This window comes from Neoarius graeffei, chromosome 20 (genome assembly GCF_027579695.1).
Source record: "Neoarius graeffei isolate fNeoGra1 chromosome 20, fNeoGra1.pri, whole genome shotgun sequence".
NCBI lineage: Eukaryota > Metazoa > Chordata > Actinopteri > Siluriformes > Ariidae > Neoarius > Neoarius graeffei.
This window is the reverse complement of record NC_083588.1, coordinates 26,246,615-26,271,660: the sequence shown is the minus strand read 5'-3', so window position 1 is coordinate 26,271,660 and position 25,046 is coordinate 26,246,615. Positions and strand designations below refer to the sequence as shown.

The window sequence follows — 25,046 nt, the reverse complement described above, 5'->3', positions numbered from 1 at the left end:
TATCCTTTTGGAGGAGCTCGGTGAGCGGTCGTGCTATCTCCGCGTAGTCCTCGATGAACTGTCGGGAGTAGTTGCAGACCCCTAAGAAGCTCCTGAGTTCGGGTACGTTGGATGGGGCTTTGATGTCTTGGATAGCCCGCACCCTCCCCGACTGGGGTTCAATGCCATCTGGCCCAACGCACAGTCCAACGTATTCAACTTTGGTGCGACACCACTGCCCTTTGGTGACCGAGAGCTTCGCTCCTGCTCTGGACAGCTGAGACAGAACATGGCGTATCTCTTCGAGGTGTGCATCAAAAGTCTGTGACCTAATGAGGATGTCATCGACATAGATCAAGTTGCCACGAGCTGCGGCATCGCTCATTGCCTTATGCAAGATGATGTTGAATTCAGCGGGGGAGTTCGCGTAGCCGAACGGACATCGGTTGAAAGTTAGCTGGCGGTTCCCAAAGGAAAAGGCCAGCTTGTGCTGGTCAGCTGGATCCACGCGCATGGTCCAGAATCCACTCGCCACATCGGTGGTGGAGAAGAACTTTGCACCCTTCACCTTGGCAAGTTCTTGATCCAGATGGATCATGGGCCATCTTGACAAGGGCACTTGCTTGTTCAGCTGCCTATAGTCAATGGTGAGACGCCACTTGCCGTTCGGTTTCAGCACCGGCCACAAGGGGGAGTTGTAAGTCGAGTTACACTCACGAATGATCTGCTTTTCCAGCAGAGTGTCCAGTGTTTCTTGTATTGAGTCGTATGCGGCTAACGGGATTTTGTATTGCCGCACGAACGTCGGTGGAGCGTTCGGATCTGTTGGGATTCGGACGGTGTGGATGTCCGTGACTCCGCAGTCATTAGAATCTCGCGCCCAGATCGCCTTGAAGTCGTAGAACAGTTCACGGAGCTGTCGTCTCTGGGCGTCCGTGGTCAGGCTGTCAGCTTTCACCAGCTGTTGTTGAACTTCTCGTTCGAAGCCTGGGTACGGTTCGCCTAAAGCTGAATCAACGACCTCAGTTGCAGGGGTGACGTTGCTCGATTGCGTGGCAAGAGCATACACCAGCATGTGTTTCGGGGTGTCAGTTTTGGTCATGACTATGCGCTCGTCGCGAAGCATGTCGTGAGGTTCGACGCGGATCATGTGGAAAGGAAGAGTGATCCAGGGAGGTTCCACTGGATCGGAATGAGTGTCCGGCGTTGGCAGCTCACCGATGACTGGAATGGTGAGTTCAAAGTCATGGAATGCCTGGTCTATCAGAAGGCCTAAAGGCCGACGGGCGGGGATCATGATGGCGTCCCGCGTGGAGTTTTGAACCAGGAGGTAAGCGGAACGATGACTCACTTCAAGCAGCGGAGTCCCACACACGGCTAAATCGAGCTCCATGAAGAATCTGAGAGGCTGGAAGAACGCCTGGGGGCTACGAAACTGTTGGTCTTTCATGATGACCAGCTTAAGAGGGGAACCAGCAGTCCTAGCGGGAATGACGATGTCAAATTCGCTAGCGACATGGCAGGCTTGGGGAATCGTTTGTCCTGACCGCATTTGTTCCGGGTCAGCTTGGAACGGGTGCTTAGCAGCGTCGGCTTGGGTCCAGATGACCCGGTTGACTAGGTCCAGTTGGGCTCCCAGTCTGACCAAGATGTCTGCCCCAATGACCAGTGGGTCAGGAAGTCCGGGGACGACACTCAAGAAATGAAGGAATTCTCTCTGACCGATGGCGAGCGACACGGCGCAGACGCCCGTGGCTTTGATGGGGCTCTGTGGTTGTTCGGCTGACAGTAGCCGGTGGCTCTTCTGCACAAAGACAGGGGAAGGAGTGCTCTGACGCACTATGTCAAACCACGTTTGGCTGATGGCTGACTTCTCTGACCAAAGCGCTAACCTGACGCCCGGTGCCGTGACGCCGTTGACAGTAATGTTGCCAGATATCCAGGGGTAGTACCTGGTTGGGGCAGATTCGCCAAGAAAGCAAAGGAAAGACGGGTGGTCATCAAGCGCGTTGCGGTTGAGAAGAGTGTCGGTTGAGTTTGGTGCGTCTTGACTCGGCTCAGGGTGGAGCGGAGTGGTCTCGAGGTTCTCGGGGACCCGCCCTGACTCAGCTATCGGTGGAGTAGCATCCACGCTAACTTCATCGCAACGGGCTCGATCATGACGACGAGGATCTGGGGTCTGTGGGGACGCGACCTGGGCCCACAGTTGCCCACGACGACAGTCAATGAGGGGCGCTAGCCTATCTAGTAGGTCTTGGCCAATGAGGAACGGTTCTACCCCAACAGAGCAGATGTAAGTGGGGTGAGTGATGGACATGCCCTGGAAGGTGAGTTCTAACCATGCAATGGTTGTTACTGGGGCTTGATTCTGGGTGAAGCTAACCAAGTTGACGTCACAACGTTCGGTTCTGATGGGTCTACCTTGCGCGCGCCGCGCATCAGAAACCTCTGCGAAGACTTTGGAACACATCAGGGTGATTTCTGACCCGGTATCCAAGAGAGCTTGGAGGGAAACGTTGCCTTCTACCACCACTGGGCTATAGATACGCTTGGCGTTGCCTTTCCTAACCAAATCTCCAAGAAACTGCGTCAGGGGTGCATCCTGCGGGTCAGGCTTCACTAACGGAGGGGGTGGTTTCAACTCATCGCTGCCTATTGGGCAGGGGTCCTTTCCCCACCCCACGAGGTAGACACGCGGTGGTGGTGGGGATGGGTCCCGGCCTAGTCATGCTGACGGTTTGTCCCTGTCCTTGCTCGGCTTACCCTTCCTGTTCTTATTGTTCAGCAGTTGTTTAACCCGTGCTAATTCGGTCCTCAGTTCTGCCATCCCAAGCGGCTCTTGGTTGGCTTGTTTAATCCGTGCTAATTCAGCCCTCAGTTCTGCCATCCCAAGCGGCTCTTGGTTGGCTTGTTTAGCGGTAGCTAGCTTAGGGCTCCGCTCCCTTCGAGAGGAGTTGCGATGGGGCCTTGACTGTCCGCTATTCTGAGATTTAGGGCCGTGACTGCCAGGTTTGCGGTTACCTTGCCCGTGGGCGTTGGGGCCCTGTTCCCCTTTGGCTCCAGCTTGTCGAACTTTCCAGTTACCTTTGGGTTGACTCGACGTCTGGTGGCCGGGGTTTGGGTTCGCCCAAGGGGGCCCGCGGTTTGGGGCTTCACCCCCTTCTAGGCCTAAGGACTGACCTTCCTGCTCATATAGGCTGAGGACTCTGGGATCGTCCTCGTGGCGGTCTGTGGGTCGGACGAACGTCTCCCACGTTAGTTGTGCGGTGCGACGCATTTCTCTCATAGTATGGGGGCGCTGGCGACACGCGAGTGTTACTTGGTTACGGATGCACGGGTGAAGGTTATGGAGGAAGAGGGACTTGAAGTTGCGATCTTCCTCTAGCCCGGGCTCGCTTCTGCCCTGAAAGTACGCTGCGCGGAGCCGACGGTAGTACTCGCGAGGGTGTTCGCTTCGTTTCTGTCTGATCAGAATGGCACCCATCGTCGCAGCAGTCTCGTCCTCGTACAACGAGTATTCCTCTTTCAAGTACTTACGTATTTTCTTGTAGTTGTCGAGGACTGACTGCGGTAAGGTCTCAACGAATGCTCGTACGCCACTACCTAAAGTTTTCCAGACTAGTCTGGCCTTTTCATGCGATGTAGCCTCTGGCAGGTCCAGGAGGCTACGCTCGATTTCCCGGAAATAATCATTAACGCTTCGGTATCTATGATTTTCCGGCTCAAAACGCTCTATGTCTTTCGCAAGGACGTCGATTTGGCGGATCCTAGTTTTGCGTTCTGCGACGAGGCGTTTTGATTTTGACCCGTAGGGGTCCTCGCTGTCTTCGCTATTTGAGCTGCTCTCATATCGCCTATGTCTGCGTTTCGGCTTGTAGGCGGCCTCTCCGTCAGAGGAGTCTGAGGGTACGTAGCGCGGCGTTTTCTGCGGGCTAGAGGCTGCAGCGATATTGAAGCGCGAGGGGGTGTAGTGGGGAGTAAAGTAAAAACTCCCAGCGCCACGAGGTGGCGATCGCGCGACTTTCACGCGAGTTGAGCTTGAGTGCGGTGTCTGATCTACCGTTCTAAGCTCAGGTTCTTCCTCCTCCAGAGCGGAACTCTGTTCTTGGGAGGGTTTGGCCGATCCCTCATCTGAGCGACGTGCTTGCGTCACTTCTTCTCTGAGGTATTCTATTTCGCGCTTTAGTTCATCTTGTGTGGCTCTCAGGCCCACGAGGCTACTCTCCGCGCTTTCTGCTCTCCTTTGAGCTTCGGCCAGTTGTCGTTTTAGTGTTCTTTTCTCTTGTTCGAGGGTCATACACACATGTTCCATTTCCTTATAGTAGATCATGAACAATTTGGGTAGCCCTTCTGGGAGAGTCATAGTACGCTCCTTAAGTTCCCTAACGGCTATGTGTATTTCATCAAAGCGAGCCTTTTGGTCCAGATCACAGAAGTAATTTCTCCTATCCTCCGGGACTTGGCCTAAATCGCCTACAACGTCGAAGAGAGAGAGGAGGGGCCCTTCTGACTCCCTTGATGGGGAACGCGACATTTTGTTCGAAATGTATTAATTAACTTAAAGGAAATTAATACTAGGTGTTGATTAGGTTAGAATTTAATTCAATCCAAGTTGCTAAATAATTGATGTGGTTTCTTAGCTACTTTGTTTTTCACTAATGTTTCACTTGTATTAATTAGCTCAATTAATAATTAGTTAATAATAATGATTATTATTAATAATATTAATTAAGTACTTGGATTAGATATTACTCTAATGTACTAATCAATTAAACCAGTTTATCAGCTAACTGTGGTTGGCAGCTGAATTTCAGTTCTGTGATTAACACACTGTTAATGATTCACCATTAAAGTCATCTGTGTTATACCTTGGCAGTTGATTTTGGGTATACAGCAGTTTACAAGTTATTGTTGAGAAATTCACAAGGTCATTAAACTAGTCCTCACACGAGGCACCACTTTAATGTAGGTTGAATTGGGATTAATTAAATTATAAATTATGTAATAATTGATAATTAAATTAATCAATTTATAAATAAAGATCAGTCTCATAAAATCTTAAATTATTAATCTTAATACTCACCGTGAATGGTTACATTCAAGATTAATGGTAGCTCTGTATTAGATGGGAAACCCAGTTGTATACAAAAGCTAAATTCTGAAGGAAAAAGGAGTTCTAAATAGTTGACCTTGTGAATAAACAACAGGAACAAGTAAAATGCAATTCAATTTTATTAGCTTTTATTTGTCTACTACTCACTAATAATAATAATCTCAAAATACATTCAATGTCGGCAAAGGTAATAACAAGACAAAACAATGGAACAATTACACCTGGACTATAAAGTTGAGGGAGAGAGAGAGAGAAAGAGATAGAAGAAGAGAATCCCTTGTGTGTGCGTGTGTGTGGAGGTGTGTGTGTGTGTGGAGGTGTGTGTGTGAGACCTAGCTTGTCGTTAGCTAAAACAAAGGAATGTTAGCTAAAACAAAGGAATGTTAGCTAAATAGAACAAAGGATTAGCTCTGTGGCTAATGTGTGCTTTGTGTAGGTATCTGTGGGCAGATGCTAATGACTAGCCACTCTGGCAATGCTTAAACAAAATGGCGGTCAGTGCCTAGGTGTCGTATCACAGGTAACTCAATGAGGGAGGTAACAAAATGGCGTCGGAAAAATGGCGCCTGCAGGCCTAGTCGAGAACACAAGCCTACGAGCTAGCGTATCACCCTGAGGTAGCTAGCAATAAGTTGCTAAGGAGAATCTGACCACGCTACAGCTGGATCCAAACACTGCACTTAACAATTTCCAACAGACTATCTAGGCAAAGAACTCAACGCGAGAGAGAGAGAGTGTATGTGTGTGTATAATAGGTGTTGGATGGAGAGAACTAGGCCTTGTAGCGGTCTAGCCTCGGAGCTTAAAATAACAAACTTGTCGCTGCGCTGCTAATCAGATAGGGAAGCTAGCAATGGAGTTAAGGAAAGATATCATGCAAGATACCCTGTCTAACAAGTTCAAAGAAAAAAACAGAACCAAAACAAACAATAAAAACAAACAAACACCTTCCGTGTCTGAGCGGGTATGCTAAATAGCTCAAAGCTTAAACATGACCCTAACAACCATCTGAATAAGCTACAAATTAAAAATTTGCCCAAGTGCCTACTCAATGCGATGGAAGTTCTTTCTCCGATGTCCGCGCTGAGGGTCGCAGTCCGAGGAGAGGAGGTTAGCGGCGCGTTGCGTCCAACCGCGGCTAACGAAGCAGGGAGATGGAGGCCTAGCTGGCCCACGGTGCTTCAGGAGAAACCTCCGGTGATGCGTCGACGAGAAAAAGCTGAGAGGAGCGAAGCTGTCCGCAAATGCCTCTTAGCGTGGAAAACTACTTAACTGTAGTTAAACTTTGCAAAGGTTTAGAATCAAAACCACTATATCGCTGAAACTTAGCGGGTCGTTCAAAAGTTCGGCCGAAACTAATTTGAACAGGCTGTTCTCAGACAATAGCGGTTAGTCTCAACACTGTAGGCGAGCGTGCCTACAGTCCGTCCGACCACTCCAGTAGTCAGAACATGAGAGGACGAATCGAGGCGCTCTCGATACAGTTAAAGCAGTTCCACCTTACGTCACATCCGGGTGGAGCACGCAAGGAATTGTGGGATCGTTATAAGGGGCGCTGGCGAGTTACCAACAGTCAGGATGTCAAATTGGTATAACACTCCTAGCAAGTGAGTGCGATGAATGGGGGCAGATATACCCATTACTCAGCCACTTAGCAGCGATTGCCCTTGTTGTGCCAGTGTCAAGCATGAATTGTGAAAGACTTTTCCACAATGAACAGGGTAAGGACATCTGCAGGCAAACCAGTGATGTGAATTTCAATTTACATTTACCCATTGTTTTTATGCTCAAATCCCACCTAAGTTCAATCTCACTTTCACTTAATTAAATATTTCAGAGTGAGCTCTACAATCACTTGACTCATTGTAGTATTAAGTTGTTTGCCATTTTAGGTCAAAACAGACCTTCGGAACAGACTGCAAGGAGAGCACCTGGCCGCCTGCTTGAGGATTTCCATTAACGGGCCACAACCAGAAGATATAAATTATGAAAGGGCACTCGAACTCTTTCTCAAAGCCAAAAAAAAAAAAATCAAATGCACAAGTGCAGGGTGTGGTCTTTGTAAATAGGGCAGGCATTTGTCAGGGTCACATTTGACATGCAGCAGAGCTAGAAGTCCTTGTTTTGTAGGACTTTTTGTAGGAGTTCAGGGTGTGAAGTATTGTAGGATTTTTGGTTTGGTTTTGTTGCTATCCGTAATATGTTCTTCTTGTAGGACTGCCCTCTGTAGCAACATGCTAAAATACAAGGTGCATAACCAATACCAACAAATTTCTTCTTTGTTAGTCTTAGTTTAGTAGTATTAGTAGGCTAAACAACCCCCCCCCCCCCACACCCCTGCAATTCAACCGGACACGCGCGCCGCGCGCTGAACAACCCCCCCCGCACCCCTGCAATTCAACTGGACACGTGCAACACGCCCCCATAGTCTCCAAAATTTCTGTGGAACACACTATCAGATGCTTTATTTTTATTGAGCCATTATGGGAAACACCTACATGGTTTGTTTACTAGGAATCTGTTAGAAGAAAATCGATAGAGGGGAAGGGGGGGGGTGCCTGCATGATTATACTGGCCTTATAACGCTCTACAGTTGCTCGTGAGCTTCACACTTAATATTTTTATATTGACAATATTGTGAAAGTAGATTTCCTATTTTCACCAAGAAGAAACAGCAGCCAGAAATGCGATGCTACCACCAAGCAGACCAATCAGTTATTGCAGTCTGCGTCACCTACTGACATTTTTGGGGAGGTGCACGTCAGGCATAGGGCAGGGGTTCTCAACCTACTTTAAGGCCCACCTATTCATATTTGTAACGAGTCGGGGCCCATTTAAAAAAAAAAAGATCCCCAATGACTTTGGCTCATCTATTCTATTATAATCTACTGTAAAATTGTATTAATCAAATGCAACATCACTCCCAGTTACAGAGGGGAGCACAGGAATTTTAAAAAATGCAATAAAAACAAACTGTTTTTAATTGTAGGTATTGTACTTAAAACCGTATGTATGTGCCAGAAGCCAACATAAAAGCCTGCATGCAGGGTACTCTCAGTCAAAAGGGATGAATGATCCAAAAGTGGAGTCTGGTCGATTAACACAAGAACTTATTGCCATGTTTGTGTACAGGAAACAAGCAAGTTATTAAGACCAAGGGGTACACTCAAAAGAAGTGGATATAGAAACCACTCAATAGGACCAATCCTTTCACATTAAAGATTTTTCCTAGGAGTTGGAAAAGTATCCATCCGTTGAGTTACCCTGATATCTCAAACTACCTAGTGCTGCAGACTAGAGGTCTGTGCGGGACAGAATTTTCAGTCCCGCCCGCAAAGAATTATGATTTTCAGTCCCGCTCCCACCCGCAAATCCCGCATGATGCAGACATTTGTGTTATTTCTCACGAAAGTTCTTGTCATTGGCTTGGGGAATTAAACATGCTGAGGTTAGCTGAGCTCTCCACTGACCGATCCTTCACCTAGTGCACATAGCTAGGGTGCGCGTTGCCAGGCGGCATGCGCAGCTGAGGCTTTACAGAGATACCCAACACACCTACCAAAATCTACAGTGGATATTAAGAATATTGTACATTGCACATAGCTTGTGTCACTCCTCACATTTACATTCTAGGAAATACAAGTAGGCCTATAAGAAATTAATATAATTTAAAAGACACAGCGTGATGGTGCCCCGCCCCCTACTTTGAGTGGATTTGAGCATAAATATCTACAGCTCACGTTCAGGGGTGCGTTTCCCAAACAACCAACCAAGTTAGCATTAAACCAATATGGTACGATGCAAGTTTGAACTAACTAACATCCAAAAAAACAACCCGAAGTTGGCTGACAGTGCGAACAGCATTTCACCATTAAATGACCATTAAGCCAAATTTGGTGCGTCCATAATCTTCCCCTGATGCTTGCAACTTGGTGTAGATGTTCATTTAGACTAATATAAAATCGCAATACCCCTCATTTGGAAATCACGTGTAAACAAAAGGCATCTCCATAAATTAAAGCATCATATACTAGTTTTGGCTATAAGGCTATTTGCCCTGATTAAAAATAGCTAAGCAAACTGCTGTGAGATGGCACAGATAACGTTATGTAGATCTACATGTGTATTTATAGGTGGCATTGTTAGGTTTATTGTAAGTTTGTTTAGACTCTGACATTCTGCTGACACATTCCAAGTTGAGCGCTGCATGCGCTCATGATTGACAGCTCTCGCTTTGATTGACAGCTCTCGCTTTGCGCACTCGCACTCCCGAGTCTGTGGCGTTATGATTCCAACCGCGATTTCATTCTCCTCTCATATGAAGTGTTGCGCAACCACAACCAGCTCCTCAGATTATACACTGTTCAATTTAAAGCGAGAAATAGACAGACAATCTGTGCGATACACCGTCAAACAACAGATATTTAAACATCGAGACATTCCGTCCGCCATGTTGAATGCAGTTGACACCTTCAGACAAAGTTGGTTAGGTGAAACTAAGCACTGAGAGGTGCTGAAACTAAGCACTGAGAGGTGCTGAAACTAAGCACTGAGAGGTGCTGAAACTAAGCACTGAGAGGTGCTGAAACTAAGCACTGAGAGGTGCTGAAACTAAGCACTGAGAGGTGCTGAAACTAAGCACTGAGAGGTGCTGAAACTAAGCACTGAGAGGTGCTGAAACTAAGCACTGAGAGCGGAAAGGAATCGGAAACGTACGCGAGATTAGACCACATCCGCAAATTTAGGCATCTTAAAATGTTTTTATTAATGCCAAATAAAATATCCAGCACAAGTTATATATGATAGACATAAATTAATAACTTATAAATTTTATTTTAAACACGTTTTTAGTTAGCAGGACTGCAGCTTATCACCTCCCCCGCCCGCTCCCGCATTGTGCACTCCCCCTCCCGCCCGCGCCCGCAATGAGCTTTCAAAATTTGTCCCGCGACGCACTGCTTTGCGTCGGGTCCCGCGGGAGTGCAGGACACTACTGCAAACATCCTTCTACACGGACAAACAGACGAAAACCTGGAAGAGCATGGAAGCGTACAACTTTTTATATGTGGCTGGGTTAAAGATCTGGGGATCAGGACACTACAAGATAGAGGTCAGTAGATGGATCCAAGTACAGAAAGTGTGTTTATTAGCAGGTGTGATATTAACAAAAGCAGAATCAAAGTAGCATACTTAGTGTTATAAAAATGGTCAACAAATGTGACAGTGATATTTCACAAAGCCTCTGTAAAAACAACATCCGTATCTGTGCGTGCTGACTGCGCTCAAATCAGTCTCAGGTGTTTCCCATAACGACTGGGTCCCAAGTGCATACAATGCACTCCGTGAGCACAGCCACACAAGCTGCGCCAGATTCAAGCGTGTGACGGCCAAGTGTTCACCTGCTGTGAAACCATGACTTTTAGCTCACGTGTACATTGTCACCAAAACGCCTCACTTTCATTGATAACCCATCACAAAGCACCGCAAGCTGTAGTGTAACCGTAGCTTAATGAGGCAAATGCGACATCAGATGCAACCACATACCCTACTATGAGTAAAAATTAGCTTCAACTTGCGAAAAAGATTTGCGGCCCAGCAGTTGAGAAACAGTGGCATAGGGTACACGGCTACGCCATACTCTACGGTGTCATTTTTTCTGTAAAGCTGCTTCTAGAAAACAGATTTTTTATTTATATTATACACACACGTATATAAATCACACACACACACTATATATATCACACACACCAAAAAAAAAAAAGGTATATATATCAGACACTCCAGGATTTCACAATGTTGCGATTTGCAACTTCAACGCAAATTCAACCAATCCCCACGAATTCAGGGCGGTGTTGCAATTATATCCAATCACCGCAACTTTCCCGCAAATTTGACCAATTGTTGGCGTCATCTTGGTGACGTCGACAAACTACCTTCCGCCTTACTTCCGTGTATACGTTCAAGAGAAGCAGTATGTGCGCAGTGTTGCCAGATTGGGCGGTTTTAAGTGCATTTTGGCAGGTTTTGAACATATTTTGGGCAGGAAAAACGTCAGCAGTATCTGGCAACATTGCATGATGTGCAAGTCAGTGTTTATATAGGCTTAAATTCCGTTACTGAAAGTGTGTTATGTTTACAGTGAAGGACTGTGCACTTTAAATTATTTTTTACTTAATACAAGAAATTAATGGATGACAACATTTTTGCCAAAATGGTATTTTATTTTCCATTGTTTAGGCAGCTTCAGCATCATACTGTGAGATTCTGTTCAAATTGGGGTTTTTTTCTTCTATGAAGCCTGAGCCATTTATTTTATTAGTTTATAATTATTGTTTAATTTAGTCTTCAGGAGAGACTGCCTGCACACAGTACTAGTATTAATAGTTTTTATTTTTATTTTCTTACATGAAAGCTGAGGCGTTTATATAATATTTTAAGGTAACTTCATGTTGTGCTGTGAGGTTCTGTGCACTTTAACTTTTGAACCAACAGGTGCATTTGGATAAGTAAAGCCTATTTTTCTGCATTTTTGTAGTCCTAGTAATCTTTTATATTGGTAAAGATGTTTATAAGACCATTTCTCAGTGTCTTTTTTTTTTAATCAATAGTTTTTCAATAATAACTTAATATTTAACAATTTTAATCACAAAAAGAGAAAATTGCAACAATTTCTCGCAACTTTCACTTCCTCCCGCAATGTAATCGCAACAAAAACTTAAACACCGCAACTTTCATCACAATTTTTTGGAAAACCCCCCGCAACATCAGACATTTTAGCCCGCAACAATCACAAAAAAGGCCCGTGAAATCCTGGGGGGACTGATATATATCCCCCCATATAAACACATTCACAAACCAAAAGCCCTATCTTCAGGTGTTTCAGCCCCATCATTGAACTGAACCAAGTTTGATCATAATTACACCAATAACAGTAATTTGTCAGTTTTTAGAGTTAAGGATCAAGGATTACTGCTTGTGTTTAACATCTTGTGTGACACGATTGAACATACTAAAAACTTGAATTCAAAAAATCACTCCAAATTATTACTGGCAATTGTTCACATCAATTGGTATTAAAGATGAGAATTCAACATCATGCTGAATTACTACCAGCGAACCATGATGTTTCTTAGAATGACGATCTCATCTTTAGAAAGTTCTTTGAAACTGCTCTGCTGAGCTGCTTAGATTTAAACATGCAAACCCTTGATTTGATTCAGCTAGCTAGTCAGAGTTTCTTCAACTACTTTAAAAGTGCTAGTCTTACAAAAATGACATCATAAAATACTGGGTTTTCTGTGTGCGATATGCTCAAATAGGTTGTAAAGTTCACCAATAAATAAGAAATTGGTTAGAAAGAGATTTTTGTGTCTGAATTCTGTTCCAAAAACCACAAAGCTTGTCCGCTATCTTTAGGTCACAGCGATTTACTGATCAGCAGCGCTGCATGTGGGACATCATGTGCACCACAGCCTTCTTTTGTATCCACCCTGACTATAATATTCTCTGCAATGGCATGTGTTCTTGATACTAGTTCTTTTTTTTTTGGGGGGGGGGGGGGGGGGGACCTACAAGAGGATGGTACACAAGTGTCCTAATAATATTTTATAATTTTAATAATTTTTTAGGTGCCTATAGTAGGGAACATTGAGTGCTGTTTTATGCCCTGGTCCCACAACACCGATAACTATATCTATGCCTGAATTTAGTACCAGTCTGGAGCAGTCACACAACAACTATAATCCCAACTGCTGGTTTTCATGGGAAAATGTAGCAGTTGTATGCCGTTTGTGTGCACACCCAGTGCACTAGGCAGCATGCAATGGCTGACAGCGAGAAAGAGCTGCTTTTTATGCTCATCTAGCACAGGAGGCAAAGCCAAAAGAAGAAAAGGAGAATCTGGGTGCATGAAATCCTGCAGCACATAGATGACTGCTAACCTCAGACTCCTGGCACTCATACATGTAATAGACCCACTCGGACAGTCAGTGGCATGACAAACACAGCTATACATAAAGACACATGCCCTGTGTTTTGCTTCAAGAGTGCTAATAAATGAACCTTTAACATCAACAGGTAGCCTAAACTATGACAGACACATTTTATCCTGTTTACAGTGGGCGTTCCCACCACAAAAGAAAAACCAATTGAAACCAAATGAGTGAAAAAGTGTTACCATGCGAACATTCTTTTGTGACTGCGCAAGTGGGCACTCAGCACTGCGACTCAGGTGTAAGTAAGGTGACAAGTTTTATGCTTCATCTAATTTAGGTAATTTAAAAAAAAAAAATAGTATTTGGCAGTGGGGACATAGGAAAGTGTATCAGACAGACTTTGTGCTGCAAAATTTAATTTATTTAACATGATCCACAGATAGTATTTGTGGCAAAGTGTGTGTGTAGTGTGTGTGGCTGCATGCTCTAAAATCTCTGTTTTAATCTTGCACAGCCACACACACACTTACCGATCATACCCACTCTACTGCCGATAAGCTTCCATACATCTTCCTTTTTGTATTTTTGTACAGCTTGTGCTTTTTTTTTTTTTTTTAAATCATAAAGCCTGGGATTCTTTGACACTTCTATAATCAGCTTCTCCTCCATTGATGCAACAAGGATGTACAAAGATGCTCAGGAAAAATTGAGCACGTGCTCAGACAACGTCACATGTAAACAGTTACCTGATTGGTCAGGTGTTTTATCGGATCAGACTCAGGTCTGGAAAAATTGGTCCGGAAGAAATCTCACCGATACTGATAAACCCAGGCCTGGGCTATCGTTATCGGTCTGGTGTGGCCACCAACAACAAACTGCAGAAGACTGATTTATTTATAGTTATCGGTATTGTGGAACCAAGCCTTTTGGCACACCAGATCCATTACATTATTTGGAATGCAATGGATTTGAAGTCAGATTTAATACATGAAATATATTATACATCACAAATAAAGAAATAAAACCTGTATACATACCTGCTGAAACAGTTATTGGAGAATCAACCACAGTTTTAAATGCATTCACCCAGTTGCTCTGACTGATTTGTATTTGGGTTTCCTTTTACTTTACACTCCAGCCTTTTAATTTTGGACCGCAGAGCTTTCTTATCTGATTTCAGAGTTAGGTAGTTATCACACTGTAAATTAGAAGAAAGAGGTGTACTTGATGACAATGGCTGTCTTATAAAGTCTGGTGTGAGAGTTGCAAAAGTACTTGACTGAGAGCGTGAAGTCGTAAAAACCTTTTACAGTTGCAGAGATGCAGTGATTTTAGTAAAAAATAAATAACCATAATTGCACACTGACATCCCCCCCCAATGCATCACAAAATAGAAAGGGTCTATATGGCCTTAATTAGTACTGTTAGAACCAGAAAAGACTTGTTTTATGAGCAACTTAGTTTTGGAGGTTAACCCTAACAAATTCCTGGCTGCTGCGTGCTTGCTGCACACAATGCACATGGCACAACGAGTCACCCACTTCTGCTGGCTCCAGTGCTGAAAGTGAAAGTGCCTAACACAAGGTTGACAATGTGCAGTGAGCTCTTTGGGATGGCGCTTCTGACTTTTGTTTCCAGATTGTAGGAACTGCTCCACGCAGCAGACGTTGCTCAAATCCTTCTATGTGAATTTGCCTCACAGATATAGCTTTCAAAATGTATGGAGCAGACACCAAACTGTCCTGTCCATACAAATCGAACCCATTCATTCCGTAAGGGTCCTGCCAACTTTGGGCTATAATGGATTAAAATTCCGTTTTTTTATTGGCCACACTTGAACGACACACCTCTTAGGAGGCATGCTTTGGTTTTAGTTTTGGAATTAAAAAAAAAAAAAAAGTTAAAAACGTACTACACTTTGCAAAGCAGACAAAGCCAGAAATGCCACGAAATTTCAAGCATTGCACATATGACATCACTTCCTTTGAATTAACAATAACTTACCAGGAACGAATTCATGTAATGGCGGACTCAAAAGAGCCAAACTTTAACAGCTAAATAGAACATGTTCCCATTCTCATATTAAAATACAATTTAGACAGTAAACCATTTAACATCTAGTTTTATAAGGTATAATTTCCAGGGATGATGTCATTTTTGTAAGTCTAGCACTTTTAGTTTCCATAAGTCAAATGAAAAATACAGTCAAAAACTTCAAACTTTCCTTTAAAAAAAATAAAAGCTCTGCTTGCTTTAAATCTAGAATGATCAATCATTGAGACAAGTTTGATCACCTTTATTCACACTGAAACATAGGGCTAAAACATGAAGACAGGGCTAAACCACCAGATTCCCTTTTGCTCATCTAAAATTTGGGTGGTCTGCCACCAAAGGTGCCATGGTCTAATCTGTTTAACATATCGAAGTAAATATCAGATAATTAAAGCTAAAATTCTGATCTACTGTCTCATATTTAGCTTTTGATCTCAAACCCAGAAGTCTTCAGTGTATGGGGGGGGAATGTATAAGATCTTTGATAAAATGGTTAACTGGTAGCAATATTCTGAAAACTTGTAATGGGTGCAAAATACCTGCGCCAACTTGCAAGTAAACCGGTACATAAACAGAAGGAATTTAAAAATATTACTTACAGTTGTGGTCAAAAGTTTACATAGACTCATCATGAGCATGAATGTCATGGTAATTTTGGACTGTCAATGACTTCCTTGAACTGTTTTTTTTTTTTTCACGGTAGAATGATTGTACAGCATACATCTTTAATGACTTCAAAAACACAACTTGAGTGCACAAGTTTGAATTTATTTTGGATTTTCTCTAATCCACACAAGGTAAAAATTATACATACAGCCTCAAATATATACATACACCCCCACTAATATTTGGTTAAATGTCCCTTAGCAAGCTGCATCTCAACAAGCTTCTGGCATAATTCTGGCTTGATATTTGACCACTCTTCTTGACAGAATTGGTAAAGTTCATTTAAACTGGTTGGTTTCCAGTTTAGTCCACAAATTTTCAATGGGATTGAGGTCGGGGCTTTGGGAAGGCCATTCCAGAAGCTTAATGTTAGCCTGCTTTAGCCATTCCAAAACCAGTTTTGGTGTGTGTTTGGGATCATTGTCCTGTTGGAACACCCAACTGTGTCCAAGTTTCAACCATCCAGCTGTTGATTTGAGGTGAAGTTGAAGAATTCAGAGGTAGTCCAAATGGCTCCAAGAGACCTTCTCAACTTGTGTAAATCTACAATTCTCCTTCTTAGATCTTCACTGAGTTCCTTGGAGTTTCCCATGGTTCTGAGTATTGGTCAATCCAATGAGTGCTGTCAAACAAATCCCTTTTATGCTGGCAAAGAGAAACTACCAGTTGTAGTCAATCATGATCACTAAAAGAAGTTAATAGACCTTGGCCTTGTCAAGTTAAAAGACATTGTAGAACCTTCAGCACCACTTAATAGATTTAAATGAAATGTATCATCATGTGCACTAATGCACCCTCATACCATCACAGATGCTGGATTTTGAACTGTGCACTGATAAGCCAAATGGTCCCTCTCCTCTTTAGCCTGGATGACGTAGTGTTCATGATTTCTAAAAAGAATTTCTACTTTTGATTCGTCAAACCTTGACAATGTTTCACTTCACCTCAGTCCATTGTAAAAGCGCTCAGGCCCAGAGAAGGGGGCGGCGTTTCTGGATATTGTTTATATCTGGTTTTAACTTGCACTTGTGGATGCAGTAATGAACTGTTTTCACAGACGATGGTTTTCTGAAGTGTTCCTGAGCCCATACAGTCACTACGTTTACATGCACATAGACAGAATCGAATTTCTGCCGTTGCTCGACTGAAATCGAAGTTCAAAATGCCATGTAGACACCTTAATTTGGCTGAAATTGAACCGAACTTGATTTCTCGGAATTGAGCTACACGACCTAGTTTATGCGATTTCTGCCGAGCTACTTTATGCATGTATACCCTATCGAGCTAGTTGTCGAGCTACTTCCGGGAGTGACGAGACCACAAGTGGGAAACACAACAGCCTCGGTCGGCATGACAACGAATCATGACAACGGCATGAATCTTTTCTTTTTGTGGCATTGTTTGCACTGTTAAAATTTAGCTCACTTACTGTATCACCAAATACATCTGTTGCATAGCTGTGAATTGTGTACATAAACAAGTCATTGTATTTGTGTGTGTGTGTATACATGTCCAACATCTGAAGAATGTCAATAAAAACAAAACAATTGAACTTTTTGTGTGTTTATTAAGACATAAGTTAAATTGTAAGCAAAAAAAATATATTTTTTTGTAAGCAAAAAATGGACTTTAGAAAAATATTATTGTGCAAAATAAGTTGTCTTACAAAACAGTGGTCTGCGCCGGACAGTTTGTAGCCATAGTCTGTTAGAGCAAGCCTAACAGCTTGAACACGGAACTGCTAGTGTTGCCAGATTGGGGGTTTTAAGTGCATTTTAGCGGATTTGAACATGTTTTGGGCTGGAAAACGTCAGCAGTATCTGGCAACACTATAGCTCTAATTCATGACGACAACCGGAAGTGTACCAACACGATGGGGCGTGTAGCGCCACGTGTGGCTCGGGTGCACAATAGCCCGATTTCACTTGTGCATGTAGGATTGGATTTCTCTGGCACCCCTGCTGGGACCCTTTGCTCGATGACCAACAGCAGCTCGATTTGGACGTGCATGTAAACGTAGTCAGTGATTTCCAATACAGACACGTGTCTGCTTTTAATGCAGTGTCTCCTGAGAGCCTGAAGATCATAGGCATCCAATGCCAATTTTCAGCCTTGTCTCTTGCATACAGAGATTTCTCCAGATTCTCTGAATCTTTTAATAATATTATGCACCATAGATGATGTGATCCCCAAATTATTTGCAATTTAATACTGAGGAATGTTATTCTTAAATTGTTGCACTGTTTGCCCACACAGTCTTTCACAGAGTGGTGAACCCCTCCCCATCTTTACTTCTGAGAGACTCTGCCTCTCTGGGATGCTCTTTTTATACCCAGTCATGTTACTGACCTGTTACCAATTAACCAAATTTTATTTATTTATTTTTTTAGCATTACACAACTTTTTCAGTCTTTTGTTGCCTTGTCCCAACTTTTCTGAAACATGTTGCTGACATCAAATTCAAAATGATCATATTTTGCAAAAAACAATTAAATTCCCAGTTTCAGTGTTTGATTTGTTGCCTTTGTACTATTTTCAATTAAATATAGGGTTTCCATGATTTGCAAATTCACATTCTGGTTTTATTTATGTTTTACACAGTGGCCCAACTGTTTTGGAATTGGGGTTGTATAATTGACCCTGTGTGGATTAGAGAAAATCCAAAATAAATTCAAGAAGTTGTGCACTCAACTCTTATTTTTTAAGTCATTAAAATGCTGTACCATCATTCCACACTGGAAAAAGAACAGTTCAAGGAAATCATTAACAGCTCAAAATTACCATGACATTCATGCCCATGATAAGTGTATGTAAACTTCTGACCACAACTGTAATTCAATGCCAAAAATGATCCTCTTATAAAAGATCTAAAAGGACTGAACCAGAGTCAATCTGATTATATGCTAGAAGAAAATTATATCCAAAGAGAATTGTAATTAAAATCAGGATACAACCCAAGCACAGAGCTGAGCGAATGAAGGTTAAAGTATCCAAACAACTTCAGATCAGAATGATCCGTTATGGTGAGCAGCTTCATGTTAAAACTTAATTCTTGCCTAAATTTCATTACGTTGGATAACTTTATTTGGAATGTACAGCAACAAACAAGTTATATTGCAGTCGTTTCACTGATTACTCAGTGTTCCGCATTAATTCCGCACCAGAGAGAGGCGCTGAATTGCGCACACCATCGCCTACGTGCAGAAACTAACGTAGCTGAAGCACACTGGCAACTGGAACACAATGTTGTCCGAAATAATATCGCTTCATGAACGAATATGTTAACGCGGAACTAAAAACTCAGGATTTCTTATCAGTACGTTGAACGCGTACAACAGGTTAACATGGGGGGGGGGGCCGCTTGGGCTAATTTAAAACGCCGTGTAGCCACTTTACGTAAGCGGACTGCGTTGCCCCTCGTTTCTAGCTAGCATTCAGTTACCTTCACTGTCCGGTGCGAAAGATCAAAAGTCTCGAAGTAGTTATGTTTTGTCCAGTCAAGTGAATCCTTTAGTTCAGGCCTTGCGCTCCGTTTCGCTTCTTTGATTCGTTTCTTACTTTTGTGGTTCATTCCTTCTAGGTGTTTCAAGCGGAGTCTCCAAAACAGTGGTTAGCAGGTGTTCTGTCGATTTGTGCTACCTACCGACATGTGCTACTTAGCGATTCTGCGCATGCGTGGCTTTTGGGCTCTGTTTCCACGCCCATAAATCTATCCAACCTTGTCGAAACTTTAGCTGATGCTGAGCAATAGCTTAAAAATAATTTTTCTCCACTGCGCCTTTAACCAGTAAACATGTAAATATTTGCAGGTACAATGGGCGGACGAAGCCCCGGTGAAGCTTTTAAAGCTTCTTCCTGTTTGTGGCGCAACTGATTTGAAGCTTCGGAGCACTGAAACTGGAGTTCACAGTGCCATCTGGTGGGTAGCAAATATCATAGCGACTCAATATACAAAATATATACAACGGATGCCAAAGTTCTATGAAACAGATGAATTAATTCATTGTGAGTGCAGAATGTGCTTCATAAAAGCTTATTAAATGCATAATACAGTTTCAAGTTGTATTTCTGGATGCAGCAGTGGACTGTGTTAAGTGACGACAGTTTTCCTAAGTACTCCCAAGCCCATGTGGTATATTTGTCACATTAGCATGACCGTTTCTCAGGCAGTGCTGCCTGATGGCTCGAACTTAACACACGTTCAACAGTGGTTTCCGATCTTACCCTTTACACACTGAGATGTCTCCAGATTCCCTGAATCTTTTCATAATATTATGTACTGTAGATTTTGAAAGACTTAAATTCTCTGCAATTTTGCATTGAGAAATGTTCTGTTTGAATTGACGAACAATTTTCATATGAATTTTGGTAAAGACCGATCGTTTAGCACATGCTCCTTTTCCTGATACCCTCACCCAGGGCCATTGACAGCTTTGGCTGGGCCCGGGACAAAATAATCTGAGTGCCCCCCCACACACACACACATACGCGCGCACGCACATCGCCACACAGCAACCACCCACACCCAACCCCTCTTTTCACAGTCTCCATTCACTCCAACCCTTAAATAACAGGTATTCCAAGCCCATTATAACAGTCAACCATTTTATTTCAACATTTCAACATATTTACAGTTTGAACATTTCCTTAGTCTGCAACTATTCAGGTGCGAAATGCAATGCGCCGGACTTTTGCTGTGGCAAAGTCGTCAATAAGGTCATTGAAGTCCAGCTTCTTTGCAAGTTCGCGCTCTATAGAGAGCATAGCCAGCCCATTGAGCCTCTCCTGTGACATGTTTGAGCGCAGGTAGTTGATAAACCAAAATGATTGTTTACGGGATGGAACTGGGCCTCAATGAGAACGGAGTTATGGCTTTCCCAAAATCTGAACATAGAAGCATCACCACTAGTGATGTGTACAGTGAGTTTTTCAGTGTATTTTTTTGTCTTGTTTTTCATAAACGTCCTTTCTGTACTCGATTTAGAATGTTACAAAAAAAATTGACACCCTCCCAACCACGTAACATTAGCCTATCTGACCTGGGGGCTGACACGTTTATTACGGATAAACCAAAAGGATTACAACGTTCCCTGGATATAGAACTGGACCGAAAAGATTTCAAAATCTTAACGTGTAAGCAACAACAATAAAACAGAGGTTGTTTTATTCATTTAGGGCTTATTAGGCTACTTTCATTAATTGCGCTTTTCATACAGGCCTATCATTTTTCACTTGAGCAAGGGAATTGTTTGAAGAGTATCAGTCTAAGCGAAAGTTTAATGTTTTGCAACAGACTAACCTCAAAACACCCCATTTATAGCCCATTCGTTACATTAAACTCTATCTAGCTGGCAATTTCACATGCCGTCGTATCTACACGGGATGATTTCCAACAAAATAAGGTTTAATTAACAAGAGGCAGCGTTTCACGGGCTTTCAGCTAACCGGAGTCCAGCTCAGCGCAACTCAGCAAGCGTGCCTAAAACATTTGGATATGATTGCGGGCCAATGTGCTATTCTTTGCTTCATTGAGATATATACAACACAGTGTTATTAAACCGATATGTTTATGAAATAATTCAATGCCCTGTGCATTTCAGTGTTCACTCAGTGTACCCTGCTATCCCCTACTTTATAATTATGAATGGCGCGTTGCGCGTGCTGGGGTTACATTATACGGGGCTGGAAAAAAGTTTTCTGTGTCTTACCTGGCTCAGCTGCCCCACTGCATCATCTGAATATTTTCTAAAATATCTATGCAGTGAGCCCCTGAGGCTCTTGGCTTCTTCATCTCTTTTTCTCTTTTCTTTTCTTTGCTCCTGACTTGTGCATGTTGGCAAACGGGCTCACACGCTTATTGTCGAAGCGTTATGATGGAATAGTGCCGTGTTATTTGGCGCCTTAATCAAAGACCAAACCATTTCTGCATTAGGGGTGGTAGGTGGGTTCTTGAATCTATTTTCGAAGACAATAAAGGCAAAAGAACCAGAAATCATTCATTGAATGCAAATATAGCACATTTTTCTCCCCCAAATCAACACATTTTGAAATGAAACAGAATGATTAATGGCATCTTCATGAGGGACCAGTTCTGGGCCCCCCCTCATGCCTGGGCCCGGGACAAAATACCCGGTTGTCCCCCCCTGTCGATGGCCCTGCCCTCACCAGTTAACCTACAAATGGCCCTTTTCCACTACCCTTTTTCAGCTCACTTCAGCCCGACACAGCTTGCGTTTCGACTACCTCAGAGCAGCATGACTCAGCTCGCTTCAGCCCTACTCAGCACCCAAAACTCGCACGGTTTTGGAGTAGGGCTGAAGCGAGCCCAACCGAGCCGAGTGGGGCTAGGGGCGTGAGGAGACTCCCCTGTGCACTGATTGGTGAGGAGGAGTGTCCTCACATGCCCACACACGCCCCGCGAGCACGCTGGGATCTGTCAACACCGTAAACCCGGAAGAAGAAGAATTACGAATTACGAGAATTTCTGAAGCCTTATGCACCTCGCCTCATCTATACGCTCTTGCCAGTATCTGTTGGCGTTGTCGGTGACAACAAGCCACAGCGCCAAGACCAGCAACACTAACGACTCCATGTCCTCCATGTTTATTGTTTACTATCCGGGTCGTGAGACTACCGCTTAAAAGATCACTGATGTCACTGTTTGCGCCGCCTAACGACATCACATGACGTCCACCCACTTTCGCTAACTCCACCCAATGTGTCCACCCACTTCCAGCCAGCACAGTTCAGCGCGGTTGTAGTCGAAATGCAACTCCAACAGCCTCACTCAGCTCGACTCAGCCCAACTCAGCACGGCACGGCTCAGCCCAACTCAGCCGCGTTGGTAGTGGAAAAGCAGCATTATTGTGCACTCTTCCAAAATGGTGTTACTCGAATTTTCTACAAACATTTCAGTCTTATTTTGCCTCTGTCCCAACTTTTTCTTTTGAATGTCTTGCAGGCATCAAATTCTAACTTCATTTATATTTACAAAATACAAGTTGGTTAGTAAAACTACTGAAAATATTTTCTTTGTAATTTTGTTAGTTAAATTAACAAATCACAGGTTTTTGTTTTTATTCTATTTTGGAAAATATCCCAAATTTTCTGGAAATGGGGCTTGTACCTTCCTCACATATCTCCATATTGTTGACACTAACATCATCCATCTTTAAGTTTGCCATGGTGCAGTCAAATGCCAGAAGTGGAAGACAGGGTATATGTACCTGTCATGCCTTCGAACGTTCAAGCCTAGCGCAGCTCGACTGGTCACTCACGCCCTGAGACAGTTGATCATGAGGCACACCTGTGGTTGATTTAAAATGCATCAGCATGCGCTTATAAGGACAATGCTTTCAGGAAGACTTATCCTGAAGTATTATCATGAGTATCGCTGCTATTTCTATCACATTCGTTTTTCGCCATGCTGAACAACTCTGGTTGACACTTCTGTTTGTGCTTTCAGATTTTACCTCTTTCTAACATTGCCATTCCTTCTCACAACACTTAAAAGATGTTTAGGGACTGAAGACACCAAGTGAAGAAGTGTTTCAGGTGTTTTGTCCCATTCTTTCTGCAAATAGGTCTTAAGATTGTTAGGACTAGGACTGTTTTGGTCTCTAGAGGCCGCTGTTATTTCCTTTTCGTGTCATGTTTATTTTGGCCTCTAGAGGCCGCCACTGTTCCTATGTTTTGTGTTAATTGCCTGTTTAGTCCTGATTATCTTCACCTGTGTTCAATTTAGTTTGTGTATTTATACCCCCTGAGTTCAGTCCTCTTGTCACGGAGTCTTTGTGCTGTTATGTTTATCTCCAGTTTCCTCTGTACTGTGTTCTTTGTTTTGCACTTTGCTTTTCTTTTGGATTTAGTAGTGACTGTGTTTTTGGATCTTCTGAGCTTTTGCATTTTTGCCTTTTCCTTTTTGAACTTTTGATATTTTATTTTTCCCTTTGTCTTCCCAGTATTGGATTATACTCTTTGTTTTTTTGTTTTGCCCTGTATATAGTGTATATAGTATAAATAAACCTTTTCATACTTTTTCTACTCACGCCTCTGCATTTGAGTCATCCCCCTGGTGGCCTAGTGGGGGTTTGCTGGATTATCACACCAACGAACCAGGTTCGAATCCCAGCAAAACCCTAACAAAGATGTACAACCTTATCATATTTTTCGTTTCAAAATTTACCACACATTCTCTTTTGGGGACAGGCACTCTCATCTTCTGCATCCATGCCTTTGTAACATGTACAGAATGTGGTTTTACGTTGCCTTGTTGAAATATGCATGGGTACCCCTAGAAAAGATATCATCTTGAAGGCAGCATACATTGCTCCAAAATCTCAATGTACTTTTCTGCATTAATGCTACCATCACAGAAGTGTAAGTTACCTTTACCAAGGGCACTGACAACCCCATACCATGACAGACCCTGGCTTTTGGACTTTGTTGCTGCTAAAAGTCTGGATGGTCCTTTTCATCTTTGGTTCAGCGCACACAGCATCCATTTCTTAGAAAAAAAAAATGGAATACTCATTCAGCTGACCACAATACAGGTTTCTTCTGTGTGATGGTTCATCTCAGATGCCTCAGAGTTCAGAGAAGTCCGCAATGCTTCTGTACACAGTTAAGGCTTCCTTTTTGCACAGTAAAGTTTTAACTGGCATTTGTGGCTATAGCTCCTTATTGTATTGCTTGACAAAGGTTTACCAAAGTAATCCCAAGCCCGTATGGTTATATCAGCAAAAATGAGTGACGGTTCTTGATGTAGTGCTGTCTGAGGGATTGGAGATCACAGGTGTTCAGGTTAGGCTTGTACCCTTGCCTTTTATGCACTAAAATTCCTTCATATTCCCTGAATCTTTTGATATTATGCAGCATAGAGGATATGAGAACCAAATCCCTTCCTATATTTCATTAAGGAACCAGATCATGATGACCATCACCTGTTTCAAATTACATCATTATTTAATTATTTTATCTCATTACTAAATTGCCTCGTCCCAACTTTGTTTGGAATGTGTTGCAGGCTTGGAATGCAGGAATGGGTCTATACTGTCTGCAATGAAATACAAGTCAAAGTAAATTTAGAAATTACTGCTTTTTTATTTGCATTTTATCATATGTATCATATCTTTTTGAGCAAATCACTATTTAGCTTATTTATCATTTTGAAAACAAATACAGAGAAACATTCAAATGTTCCAGTATTAAAAATCAGCAAAAATATCTAACTGATACTGATTAACAGTGGAGTGGAGCCCCATACTTAGAGAATGCATCAACCTTATTTTTGAGTGTTTTGT

At 42.9% G+C, this 25,046-nt stretch overlaps 1 protein-coding gene across 2 annotated transcripts in view; it reads right to left on the bottom strand.

Annotated features, from left to right (window-relative positions):
* jmjd6 (jumonji domain containing 6, arginine demethylase and lysine hydroxylase) overlaps window positions 1–19,561 on the bottom strand; it is a 59,176-nt gene extending 39,615 nt beyond the window's left edge. The window contains exon 1 of one of the 2 annotated variants that reach the window (XM_060901442.1): window positions 19,388–19,561. In XM_060901442.1, the coding sequence (XP_060757425.1) occupies window positions 19,388–19,393 (6 nt within the window). In that variant the 5' untranslated portion in view covers window positions 19,394–19,561. Of the gene's footprint in view, window positions 1–19,186 lie in introns of both variants that reach the window. The other variant, XM_060901441.1, reaches the window with a different exon arrangement.
* Window positions 19,562–25,046: the final 5,485 nt, after the last annotated feature.